Source organism: Spea bombifrons, chromosome 4 (genome assembly GCF_027358695.1).
Source record: "Spea bombifrons isolate aSpeBom1 chromosome 4, aSpeBom1.2.pri, whole genome shotgun sequence".
NCBI lineage: Eukaryota > Metazoa > Chordata > Amphibia > Anura > Pelobatidae > Spea > Spea bombifrons.
In genome coordinates, this window is record NC_071090.1 from 44040544 (window position 1) to 44054411 (window position 13868).

The following is a 13868-nucleotide window of genomic DNA, read 5'->3' on the forward strand; positions in this document are numbered from 1 at the left end:
TGCCTGACAAATGGGGATCAACACCCCAGGGATACCTATTTGCGCTATACAGAGAAAGGCCAGAGAACTGTAAAATTTTACATGTACGTTTTTTCTCTTTTTAGGATACATAGAGAAGAGATGTGTATTATACTCGGATAGAAAATAACATAACTTTTTTAATTTTCCTTAAAATTTTGCTCTAATTTAGGTATAATGCCTGAGCATTATACACCCACCATCAGCCATAAGCACTTGCCTAATATTGCGTAGATCCCACTTTTACCACCAAAACAGCCCTACCCCAGTAAGGCATGGACTCCACTAGACCTCTGAAGGTATGCAGTGGTATCTGGCACCAAGACATTAGGAGCAGATCCTTTAATTGCGAGGTGGGACCTCCATTGATTGGACTTGTTTGTCCAGCACATCTCACAGATGCTCAATTGGATTGAGATCTGGGGAATTTGGAGGGCCAAGTCAACAACTTGAACTCATTGTTGTGTTCCTCAAACCATTCCAGAACTATTTTTGCTTTGTGGCAGGGCGCATGATCCTGCTTAAAGTGGCCAATACCATTTTGGAATACCGTGTCCATGAAAGGTGTACATGGTCTGCAATGCTTAGATATGTGGTACGTGTCAAAGTAACACCCACATGAATGGCAGGACCCAAGGTTTCCTAGCAGAACATTGCCCAAAGCATGACACTGCCTCTGCCGGCTTGCATGCTTCCCATTTTGCATCCTGGTGCCATGTGTTCTCTAGGTAAAGGAAGCGCACGCACCTGGCCAACAACATAATGTACAAAGACAATTATTTTTAGATGCTCTGACCCAGTCGTTAGCCATTACAATTTGGCCCTTGTCAACTTTGAGGATGAATTGTTCACTTGCTGCCTAAGATATTTATATAAAATTCCTGGAAAAGGACAATTAGAAATTTACATTTCAGGGGAAACAGGTTTCAAAGAAAGTGATTAAGGATGGCAAATCTAAGTGACTTTTTGGGTTTTGAACATAAAAGAACTAAAGGGTTCAGTGAATTTAAGCCAGTTGGAGGCATCTCTAATGCAATGGGTTTTGATGTTACACGGAAGTCTCACACAAGTATTGGAAACCCAGGAAAAGTCTTGTTAGATACGGATAGAGAGTATGTTAAAGAAATAATACAACAACATGTTCTGAGAGTACTGCGTAAGCTATTCTAAATATTCCATAAAAAAGGAGGACTGATAACATTTAGTATGAGACAATTCAAGCCAAGTAACCCAGTGATAAAGCAGCACAACGCATATTTGGAAGACAACATAATCAATGTGTGCTATCCAGTCATGTCCATAAACAAATGGCAATGCAGAGTATTCTTCCTAAAGTCTGTGTTTCTCTAGACACTGTTGGCTTTATGTTTAATTTCCAGTAAGACACACAATAAAACTTTAGGCAGAGGCCCATAATTTTAAACCAGAGTAGCTCAGGGGGCAGTTGTCATCCTGCCACCTATTTCAGCTCTCCACTGTTAATGTAAATGCCAAAAATCTAATGGGATGCAGGGACAGAGAAAGGATTGAAAAAATGGCCTCAGTTCCACAACACCGAAAATTAAAGGAAGAGGATCTCAAATTGTCAACCTCTATGAACATGCCTGCAATTTTCACATTTTCTGTTAGCCAGCAAAGTTTAGTGAATGCTTGTGTTGCTAGATGATGTGCATTATTCAAGTGGCTGTAATTTGAGGTAGGACAGTGATGTAATTCTTTTACAAGGACGCTTCAGCTGTCATTTGCATTTATAAACCATGCACATTAATCTGTTTAGCAATGTATCCCCTTGTAGACCAATGATATACCAGTTATGTCACAAAGAAATGTTCCTAGAAGACCAATAATACACCTGGTACATCACGTGTTAAATCTGGCACTTGAGCACTGATTGCACACATAATGTGATCAGGAATTCTGGTCATGCTGTACTGCTCTATTATAACTAGCGTTAAAAAATAATTTTAAACATTCTAAAAGCTTGCACTCCTGTTAGTAGAAATACAAAATAAAAATCAACCCAAAGGCAACCAAACAATAACAACAGTGTAGGTAAATGGGATGTTAAAGAATGTCATAACCACAAAAAGTGGTTCTTTAGATCTAAAATATCCTGATCCTTGAAGGGTTAAAGAAGGGCACTTCAAAAGTAAAAAAATGTTATGCAGATCAATATCTAAATTTACTTTACAGATAAATTCCAAATTTCACACCTGTAAAGTGTTGGCTAAAAGCTCATTCCGAATATCATTGTGAATATGACCTATTGGGAAAAGGATGGATGTGGTGGTTTCAGACATTCACAGTAAATTCATAAAGTAACACCGTACTGATGACATTCTTAGAATACCAAACATAAAGAAAATTTAAATTCTTCATTTTCAGGATTTCATTTTCTTCACACCAAGATTTGCGTATCGATATATTCAGTGACTAAGTATATTAAGTGAATACTATCTGCTTAATATTGAACTATGATAGCAATTGTGTGATTCACTGTAAAAGAGAGCCTTAAGAAAAACAAAGGTTGCATCCTAAACTCTATAACATTTCTTAAAATATTTTTGTACACCTGGAACAAATGAATTGCTAAATTATTCATTCTTAAGGATACCTGCATAGATGGACAAACTCATGTAGTGAAAGAGAACATTTAAAGAACCAAATTATTTTTTATAAGGTCCAAGAAAAATTTACATTTCAGCTTATTGTTCCACCTTTCTCAGAAATGAAATATTCCTTAAAAATCCCATATAGACACTGTAATTATAAATGAATCATATAAACTTTACTATTTTTATTGACATGTTTTACAACTTTATAATGAAACATGAACATCTGTATGTACATACAGCAGCATACATACAACCAGCACAAACATACAGTAACATTATGTAGTTGTTAAATTGATATTCCGTGTATTAGTCATGTTACCATGGCTTAAAACACATAGTCAACAAAAGCTTCTCTGTTTGTCTTAGTACTAAATATTTGCTATCATCTTTTTAATGCAATAAAATATTATGAAAATGACTATAGTTAAAAAAAGACACTCAAAAATTCTAAATTAAATAACAAAGGAAATGCATTGCCCTAATAATGTACATGCCTTTTGGGAAATAAGTGGTTATTCTAGGATTCCATTAGTTAAAGAAAAGTAAAAAAAAAGTAAACAAGACATAGGATACATTGGTTCAAAGTCAGAATGGTTACACTTCTTCACAAATTTGTTTTCCAAACTCCTATGGAGACTTATGTGAATCTTATGTATTTAAATAACAACAGCCTGAAGAAGCCTGAAACATATAATAAGATCTAGTGGGATTGGTGGCTGAATCCCATTTCCTTCAAGACGCAAATAACGAAGTCTTGGTCCTTGTGGAAAATGTGGGTCAAACTCTTCTATGACATCATTGGGGCAAACTATAGTACCAGTTATATCTGCAAAATATGAAAGTATATGCATTTCAAAACACAATTCTATGTATAGCAAATATACAAAAAATCTTAAAAAGTTAATAGATAATGATCTACCAGTTTTTTTAATTATTATTATATAGGAAACATATTTTTGTATGAAGACATAAATGTAAAGGACAGACTTGTGTGCACATATATATAAAAAAGAAAAGCAATCTTTAATTATTGCAGAAAAATAAACAAGCAACTAGACCATCCATGGGGTAAGGTTGTTGTTGGTGAGCACTCAAGCAAACCGGAAAATTGTACAAGCAGCGCATATATTATTTGGTACTTTTAGAAAAGTGATTGATTGCTAACTCATAGGCTGAAGGTTATGTTTTTTCTGTTATGCCACTGTTTTTGTTTATGAATCATCTTCACTGAAATGTTCAGTGTGGAGATACAAGAAGACATGAGTCGTGCTTTATACCTTATCCCAAGCATTTATAATAAAAGTACTATACAGTATGTACTGTATGTTGCGTGATAACAGAGGTTTTGAAAAATATAATAAACTGATGAAAACTCCAAATAGGTAGAAGAGTAATACCTGTACACGGTTATCTACACTGTAAATAATACAGGGAAAACAGATGTAGTGCCCCTTGGTAAGCCTCCAACAGCTTGGGGCATTGGACTGTAAATAGTTAGATACCTTGGTCCAAGAGGTATAAAAGAAATGGGAGATCCAGCATTGATGGCTTCCTGCTGACTGATCGTGTAATGGTGCTCAGCATGAATGGAGGTACATCGTTACATAAGGAATGCCCAATCTAGCAATCGGGCATTCCCCAGTAGACCCTGTTGCTGTTGTCCATCGAAAAGGTAACTGAAGGCCTGTCCCGACCCTGCTGGGAACTCCGATTGATCACAGGAGTAAGGGACTGACTGCACTATTTGGAGGTGATTGATATTTCCGTTTGGATTCTGTGCAGGACATATGTTGTTTTTCAGCATGGAAAGCAGACAATTATGCCAACAGGCAGGATTCAGTAGGTCCCTTTATTGTGAAGAGGAGGATCTGGCAGCTGAGAGAGGCAATGACGCACTCTGTGAGTTCATGTGTGTTGTGTGAGTGCTGAATTGTGTGTTTGTGAATTGTGCCAGTCTGTGTTGTGTTTTTTGCAGGTTCTCTATCCTTGAGTGTTGTGTTGTTGGAGTATCTGAATACTGTAAGTTATATCAGTGAGTGTCTGTCAGTGTTGTCATTTGCATGTTTGTGTTGAGAACTAAGGCACAAAACACATGCAGTTCGAACCTTGTCTGTTCCTGTTAAGTTATGGCACTTTAAGAAACCTACACTGCTATTGGGATTATAGGAAGTCTCAAATGTCATATGTACCGATTGTTTGCATCAAGGAGTGCTTTGTATCACTTTACTTCTTTGACTTATCCTTATGGAATGTTTTGGTATATTCACCGGTTACATGACCTGTGTTTTTGTGTGCGTGCTGCGGGTGATGTGATTTATATGTGTGTGAAGTATATAAGTTGTGTTTGTGCTATGAGGGAATTTTAGAGTGTTTTGAGAGAATGCCTGTGAGTCAGTGTCTATGAGTGCTGTTCTTTTGTGTGCCCATTTCAGATTCTCGATTCTTCTGTAGTATCCATGTTTTTGCTAGTATATTTCTAGGAATGCTGTGACTTGAGTGTTTCAACAATATCAGTTGCCTGACTGAGTTTTCTGAATGCTGGTTTATGAGATTTATGAGGGCCCTTTAGGCTGAAAATGTATTTACATTTACAATTATGCATAAACATAACTCTCAAGTGGGTTATTTTTTAACTATCAAGTGCATTTACAAAGATGTGGCCTCTGTTAGTTGTTGGTTAACTTTACTAACACACAAAAGTATTTGCCCCTTTCTTATTTCTCACATTTAAATGTTTCAGATTATTATTACTATTATTATTATTGTTTTATATAGCACCCCAAAACATAACTGGTTGTGTCACCCTTGGCAGCAACAACTGCTATCAAACATTTACGATAACTGGCAGTGGGTCTTTTATATCGCTGTAGAGGAATCTTGGGTCCTTGTTTTATTTCAGCCACATTGGAGGGTTTTTGAGCATGAACTCCCTTTTTTAGGTCATGCCACAACATCTCAATAGAATTGAGGACCTTGACAAGGCCACTCCAAAATCTTAATTTTGTTTCTTTTGAGCCATTCAGAGCTGGACTTACTTGTGTGCTTTGGATCATTGTCCTGCTGCACTTGAGCTTTAGGTCACGTACTGATGGCTGGAGATTCTCCTTTAGGATTATTGTAGAATGCATTGTTAACTTTATGCAAAATGTAACAGGACCCACAGTTCCACTTTTGACTCATCAGTGCACAGAATATTATCCCAAAGGTCTAGGGAATCACCAATATGTTTTTTGTCAAATGTAAGCGAGCCATTTTCACATAGGGCCTGGTGGCGCAGGATAGCTTTTTACATGAAATCATCATTTAAAATCTGCATTTTGTGTTTACTCTGGTTTTCTTTGACTTGATATTGACTTGATATTGAAATTAGTTTGATGTTTTTAAACATTTAAATATGACATATAGAAAAAAGAAGAAAGAGTGATAGGACAAATATTTTTTTATTATACCTATGTTGTCAGTTAGCAATCCTTTCTGCTACTTACTGTAGTTCCTTTTTTCTATTCTGTTGGAACAGATGGTGGTTTATGGTAAAAATAAATAAATATGCAAAACAGCCTGAAGGACAAAAATATCAAAGAGAACATGTCCATTCACTTCTTTCATACATGAATAGATTGTTGATGTGGGAAAAAAAAAGGTCTGTCAATTTTTGTTTTACTTATATGTGACAGAGGTTATCTACGATGTCTACGATGTCGGCGATGTCCACTTCCCTGAGGGGTGGTGAATGCAGCTGTTTTGGTTAAAGACATGTTAAAAGGTGTCAGTTTTAAAGTTTAGCCTCAAGTAGTTATACAGTTAGTTTCAAATATGATATGTATGACTGTATGTATGTATGTATCTATCATTTATTTGAAAGCAATTGTATAACCGTTTTGGGGGGGATGCTTGAAAAAGTTTCTGTAATCATGTTTTGAATGTATAAATAACATTTCATTAAGACTAAGAATTCAGTTTACAGCTGATGTCTTGTAAGAAGATTTTCCCCTTTGGCTTGTTTTACAACGTTTACCTCATAATTCCATTTGCTTTAGAATACTGCAAATACAGAGAGGTTTTGGTCACTGTATTCAGCTAGCATTGTGCATATTTCATCCTATAGATCACTAGTTTTCAGGAAATGACCTATGCGCCAAAGCTCTTAATGTCATTTATAAAAGGGAGTTTGATGGGTCTCATAGAACCAGTAAAGGTTGTGTTATACATTTAATGCTTTATCCACATGTAGACAGTACTGAAAGATGAGACGTTTAAATAAACATCACTGTAACTTCTGTAGAGATATAGCTACTTTTCTCACTACAGTGATCTGCAATCTGGAACGAACTTAGAGTTATAAAATTATGTGTTCAATGCAACCCATTGTAATTAAATTGATAATACAAAATTGGATAGCTTGTGAGCATGCACAAATAATAGAGATTTAAGCATGCTCAATATTCTTTTTTTCTAATATATTAGCAAGCAACATGCAATTCACAGTTTTGTGTATCTATAGATATGTATAAGCATTATTAAACACTCATCTACAGACACCAGACAAGCCAGAAGGCTTGTTTTTTCCCTCAGAAATCTCATGGTGCTGCCACAATCACAAGGGATTCTGGGAAGGCGCATGCAAACAAGGTCAATAAGGATCACCTTTTGCCTCTATGTCCACTTTATACATGGATCCCTTGAAAGTAATTGCCCGCTGTACAGCCTTTAGACAAAACTTGGGAAGAGGTGCAGTAGCCAGATCACCACTCATGGACAGCTGTTTGGCTCAACAGCTTAAATGAATGTTTTCTCCTTGACACCTTATCAAAAAGCCCTTCTATACTTTTATACTGTGTCCCTGTCAGTAACCGGGGTTCCGTGCTTCCACCCTCGATGTGATAAACAAAGAAAGGTGACAAAGGGCTCCAAGAGGGCTAGGGCCACAGTGAAACTAGGTTCTCAAATTTATTTTTTCTGGGGCTGCACACTCCCTTAGTGAATATGCAGCCCCCTTCCTGGGGACCTGATCTTCTAGGGTCTCCTCCTCCAAAAGTGAGGGTATTGAGGTGCCATTTTGGTCAGAGCTAGTGTTATAAAAATGATTCTTCTTCTACACCACCAGCAATGCACACTCATGGTATACTTACCGCCGGCTAATCATGGCTAGCAAGAGATTTCCAGGGGATCTAAGGAGACCTCTCATGCTCCACATGTACAAAAAGCAGCTGAAATGTGTGTGAAACTTAGACTGAGGAGAAGAGAGTTGAAGCTCTGGAGCTGCAGCATTTTAGGAAGGTAAGTACTGTTTTGTTTTTGCAGGTGTCTTTTTGGAAAATCTTTTTGGATAGATACAAGTATATAATCATGTTTACATTTTAGTGCAGACTTGCTAAGTACCATTATACATTCTTTTCAAAAAGAATACATTTGCATACTGCATACCTTCCACCATTGCTGGCAGCACATGCATGATAAGAAGAGTGGTTAGGGGTAGAGCTACAAGGGCATTCTATTTCCATCCACCTCTCGAAACAGAGCGCCGTTATATGAGAACCCAACGCTCCCTGATCCCCTAGGAACTGGTGCATGGAAAAAATCCCTCTGTATCCGTGGAGGCATGTTTCACACTTCTCCCCAATAGTTCACCAATAACAGGGATGACAGTGTGGAAAACCTGGGGCACAGTTGGAGCTGCACCCTTTGAAATTATTCAAGCTAGGCCTCAGCTGTCAGTCTTCATAAATAGGTATTTGCCAAACAAGGAATGAAGTAGTAGATTTAAATATGACCTGACATTTTAATGAATATACCTAGGAGACTCAGGAAGCGGCGATTCCCTAGGATTCTGGTTCACTGCAAGAAACCTCAGAGTAGCGGGAATTGTGTTGCGGCAATTCCCACTCCCTGCCCACTTCCCCTCCAGAAATGGTGTGTGTCCCACAACATCTGCAGGACTGCCCACAGAGGTTAGCAGGACCTCCTACCCGCATCCTGCAAGGGAGGCTTTGGGTAGCCGGAGCCAGAGAGTTCACAGTAATGTTAATGAATGATGAATGTGCGTGTGTGGCCTCCTGCTGTGTACGTGCAGCCACATGCTACACTCTTACACCTCTCCAGCATGCAAATGATACTCTGATAATATTCCAGACAGATAATTCAGTAATTAGTTCAATATATTTTTTTGTGTTAGCATAGGTTTAATATAATTATCTTGCATTTCTTAATGTTCATCCCTTTTTAATGACACTCAAGTTATTACTGCTGCAATATGACACAGTGCAACCGGGTGTGGATTTACTATCGTGGCCTGTTAATGACAGAGATCACTAGAGCAAACAGAGTATGTACTGACTTCAGCTATAAACCCAGGGGTGTCCTAAGAATGACACTGAAGCATTAAACCGTCACACAGGATAGACAACCGGTTCAGTAAAAAGGGGAGGGCCTGAAGTATCGGCATAGTCTTTCTTTACAGAAACAGTATGCTTCACGATTAAAATGCTGGCGGGTTCACAATTTAAATGAAATTAAAAACACAAAAATAAGCTTGACTCTCCTGTTAATACAAATATATACAATGTGATATTATCTAATTTTGTACTAACCCCCCACACCTGCTAATGTTTAACTTTTTGAATGTGAACATATGAATTTACCCATATATGACAAATTGTGTTATAGACATAACAGACAAAACAGACATAAACTGTGGTGGCAGATAAGACCATCATAACATCAAATATCTAATTGACCGACTCATTTTTAAACTGTGTATTGTAACAATGAAATAAACTTACTTTTTATCTTGTTGTGATCAAGGTGAAGACGTTCCAAGTGGCCGTTCACAACAGGTACACTTGTCAGTTCATTGTAGGACAATTGCAAGTCTAATATAGACGATACGTTAAAAACATTGGCGGGTATACCGGCATCTGCTAACCTGTTGTAGTTTAATCTAACAAAAGCTATTCTGGGTATATCGTTAAAGTAGTTGCCTGGAATAGATTCAATGTTATTGTTGTCTAGGTACAACTGTACGGTGTTAGATGGAAGGCCAGATGGCATTTTCTTCAGGGAGTTTTTAGCCACATTCAGTTGCACCAGATTTTTAAGTCCTGCAAGCGCATCAGCCTCAAAGGAACCATCTGTAAGTTTGTTGTGATGTAAGTCCAGCAGGGTAAGATTCTCCAAATTGCTAAACACACCTTCTGGGATCTTTGATATCTTATTCCTTGCCAAACGAAGTTGCTCCATGGTGTCTGGCAATGGTGAAGGTATTTCATCTAGGTCGTTGTCCTCTAACAACAAGTGAAGTAAGCTCTTTAAATTTGTGAATACGTTCTTTTTGATTCTTTTGTTGCTTATTTTATTTCTGTTTAAATTAATCCATTTCACTTCTGTAGCATTTGCAAAAGATTTTTCATCAAGTGTTTCAATTTGATTGTTCTGAAGATACAAATACCAAACTCTTGACGGGATTGGTGGTACCTCCTTTAGGCCTTTGTTTTCACAGTATAGAGCACGTGGGAAGCTTGGAGGACAAAAGCATTCCTTTGGGCAGTCTGTGGAGAGTGAACTGTAGAGTCCTGAGTCCATATAATCATAGTACTGGGCATCACAATAAGAGGGGATGAGGATGGTCAAAATAAGCATCAGTAGACTGCAAACTAGTGGTGGGTCCATGTTAGCCCTTAAAACAATGTTAATAAAATGTTATTTCAGCTCTATAGAAACTTGCTCAACAAAAACTACATCAGATTTTTTGGGGGAAAGAACTTGATTTGGATTTACATAATGTTTGGCTGTCTCTACAAGATATAGCTAACAGGTGGAACCAGTGGCAACGTTTAATTTCATTCTTCCTCAAAAAACACCACAGTTTTGAAAACATTGAAGTTCCACGTTAAAGTGTGGTCCATACGAACATTTTTACCATTAAAACAGTGAGTCATAATGGTTAATTAATGGTTAACCCACTAATGGTTAACAAAACACATATGAATTGTTTTTTCTTCTTGATTATCTTGCAAACAAACAATGTGTGGGATTTTAAATGAGCCTAATGGGAGTAGACAAAACAGAGAGTTTGTTGTTTAAGATATGGTGTCTCAAATGTATTCAGACATTATTGCTTTTAATTCCTGAATATTAAAATAATCATCTGGATAGCATTTTCTACGAATGCTATGTAGTCAACCACAAGAGATCAAAGAAGGTTTAAACAGCTGTTTTATGACCATTGTCCCAAAATTTGGAATGGTCTCTTTTCAGAAATCCTTTCCCTCCAGCAATTGAAATTAAACAAATACATTCCAATCTGCATGCATGTGGTGACCCAAAACCATTGGCCACTATGTTCCCCTAGCTAACCCTTTTCAGTTTAAGTCGATTTTAACGTGATATTTCTAATTTATCGCCAATATATAGTACAGTAATAAATATTGCACTGTCAATATAAACTAAGCAAGCATAGGACTATAAACTGTTACTTTGTTTTTCTACCTATTCAGAGCTGTGGCTAAATAAAAGAATACAGTTGGTGTGCTTTTTCTAGAATTTTTCTAGAATTCATCTTACAACACATATGATGTCTTCCAGTTTAGGCGATATCATTTAGCATGTTCCCCAGAACAGGCTGTCAAGTGACATAATTTAGTATGTTCCCAGAGCAAACTGTTCAAAAATATGACTTAACTGCGCAACCAAAACAAGTATTTACTATGAATTGCTTTGCAAAAATCAATTAAGTGTAAACATGCATTCTTGCTTTAAAAAAAAAAAAAACATCGGATAGTTTAACAAACATGCTCATTAAAATGTAATTGCATATAAAACAATTAATGAAATCTTCATCACTAATAGTAACAAGGAAAGTTAATATTGAAGGTTTTACCTTACAGCTGCGGAATGCAGAAGTGCTTTCTCACAATGTGTGATCCCAACAAGAATTTACCTTAAAGTGGAAACCCTTGGCTGCTAGCTGAATGTTTTGATTCTACCCCCTGAGATTTCACTTCCCATTACAGCATAAGTTCTCATATGGAAAATTCAACAGCTGATTCTTAGACTGATTTTATCCCTAACCACATTTCTTTGATGATGCTGATCATAATGAAAATTCAAACTTACCTTGTTTTCTTGTGTCTTCTGTTGTTTTGTGTTGGTCGCTGCTAAGACTAGGGTTTGAAGCAAAATGCCTAACTGTATGAGGGTTGTCTTCCTAATATATATGCACCAGTGACTAAGGCTTTTAACCCATAAAAGAACTTAAAAACACCTCAGTACCTCAACCAGCCAACCAAAAAGGAAGGACATTTCCGGCTTTCATATAAGTTGCTTGAGGGCAGCCTTTTATCATCTGTATTCATATTCCTCAATATGCCGCAGACAAAGCACAGTATTGTTAATATGTTTTGGAAAAAACATTTTTCTAGTGAAACATAACCAGTATAAAATGACATATACACTCGGATATTACCTACTTTCAGGAATGTTCTGTGCTGGAAATTTATATTGCACAAATAACAAAACAAAAATATATATTCCTATTGAAAGTTGTTATTAGTTTGTAAATAAAAACACATGTTATTTAAATATATTTTTAATAAAAACATATGGATACAATGTATAAAGATACCTATTAGTGGCCCTTTCAATTTCACGCTCTTATTGCCCAACACAAAACAGTCTTGGAAAAAGGCAATTACTATTATGATGTTACTGATGCAGGCAATTATATGTAAGAACTAAACCATAGTGGGGCTTTTAGTCCCACTGATTGGAGTCCTTTAAAGGAACGCTCCAGCCATCATATGCATTTTGTTAAAAGATGAGCAGTCCCTTTAAATTTTCATGTGGTCCATGGTCCATCTTGCAAAGAAATGGAGGCATTCTGCCTTTATGTATTTCACCCATGTATGGATGAGATTGGTGTGGCATTTTGGTGATGCATTTTGGATCAGTTTCTAGATCATAATCGATGATTTATAGGGTTTATTGAAATATTTAATACAGAATATTAAAAAAACAGTAGAACTACACATAATAAAAAAGTATAGTGCATGTTGGGCTGAGCCCTTCAAAACCAATACTCTCAAAATATACAGGGAGCTAGTGCGTGGGGAGGGGTCAAGCAGGGGTAGCAGGAAAAGGGTAAGGGTGAAACAGACAACATTGTTTATACCTTTGTTTATGACAGCATTGAAAATTGCACACAAGTTCATAAAATAGATTGCCACATATTTGTATTGTTTTTCCCTATAGATTTATTATTGTTTTCCCATGTTTTATTGCATAATTAATCGGCAATCACCATGTGATATCTGATGACTGCCATTTAATGTTGATAACCATTGATCAGTCTCGATCAGATCGATGGCATATGCTACTGCATTGTAAGATATGTCTTTTTTTTAAATAAATGTTGCTGTTTTAATTAGTGTGTAATTGTTATTTTAACATTAGATGTATTATTGTATTGTCTCTTAGTAGTGAAATAAACTGTTAGGACATACCTGTCCACGCATCCCGCAACGCCCCGACTCCGCACTCCACATGCTGCTCCTGTGGCTGGGTTCTTCCAGGCAGCTTTCCCCACTGGCAACAATCGGCCTGGAGTAGCGGGCAACCGCAGAAAGCCCGCTACTCAGCCTCCTCGTCAACCCTGCAGCTGACCACACTCACTCCCATCTGGGAACGTCACGTCTAATCGAGTACAGGAGTGACACACATTTATGACCTCGGAAGACCCTGCCTGACCTCGTGCCTCGTTCTCGCTTCATGCAGCCTATTTTAAGGCAAGACTTTCATTATTTCTTTACCCTTCATTGTAATGTGTGCGACTGCCCTATTTTCGACTCATTAACCATTTGTGACCTGGATTGTTTGACCTTGCTCCTTGTCTCCTGATTTGGCTACCATCTGTGCTCTCCTGTGGCTGACCAAGCCTGTCTGAACTTTGTGTGTCCAGCTCTTTTCAGCCTGGTTGACTGCAACTGACATACTACTTCAAGGGATCCAGCATAATAGTTGCATTACATAAACATCTAACACTAACACCTTAACTAACCCCAGCCACCTAACAACTTACACAATCAGTATCCACTAACAGTACCTGAACACCTAGCGCCGTAGTTCTGAACTTCCCAAGGTAAGCTACATAGAACTCTCCCTCTTCTGGAGGCATTGTTTCTTAAAGGAGAAAGGCAATCCATGAGTAGGTGGTTGGACTAGCACCAGACAGCTTTTCATGGG

At 37.4% G+C, this 13868-nt stretch overlaps 1 protein-coding gene across 2 annotated transcripts; it reads right to left on the reverse strand.

The window, feature by feature from the left end:
* Window positions 1-2800: 2800 nt before the first annotated feature.
* Window positions 2801-11899, reverse strand: KERA (keratocan). 2 transcript variants are annotated; one of them, XM_053462411.1, is made up of 3 exons: window positions 11745-11899; window positions 9413-10305; window positions 2801-3459 (listed from the first exon to the last, which is right to left on the reverse strand). In XM_053462411.1, exons 2-3 carry the CDS (start codon window positions 10296-10298, stop codon window positions 3290-3292), a joined length of 1056 nt encoding a protein of 351 aa, XP_053318386.1. In that variant the 5' UTR covers window positions 10299-10305; window positions 11745-11899; the 3' UTR covers window positions 2801-3289. The 2 variants fall into 2 exon arrangements, with proteins under 2 accessions (XP_053318386.1, XP_053318385.1); XM_053462410.1 differs by lacking the exon at window positions 11745-11899 and adding an exon at window positions 11509-11596.
* Between the last annotated feature and the right edge of the window lie 1969 nt (window positions 11900-13868).

What these genes read in the sequence shown, in the direction of transcription:
- KERA (XM_053462411.1), bottom strand. Translation starts at nt 10,298, where the DNA reads ATGGACCCACCACTAGTTTGCAGTCTACTGATGCTTATTTTGACCATC. An exon ending in TGATCACAACAAGATAAAAA is followed by an intron (nt 3,460 to 9,412) that starts GTAAGTTTATTT and finishes CATATTTTGCAG; the next exon opens with ATATAACTGGTACTATAGTT.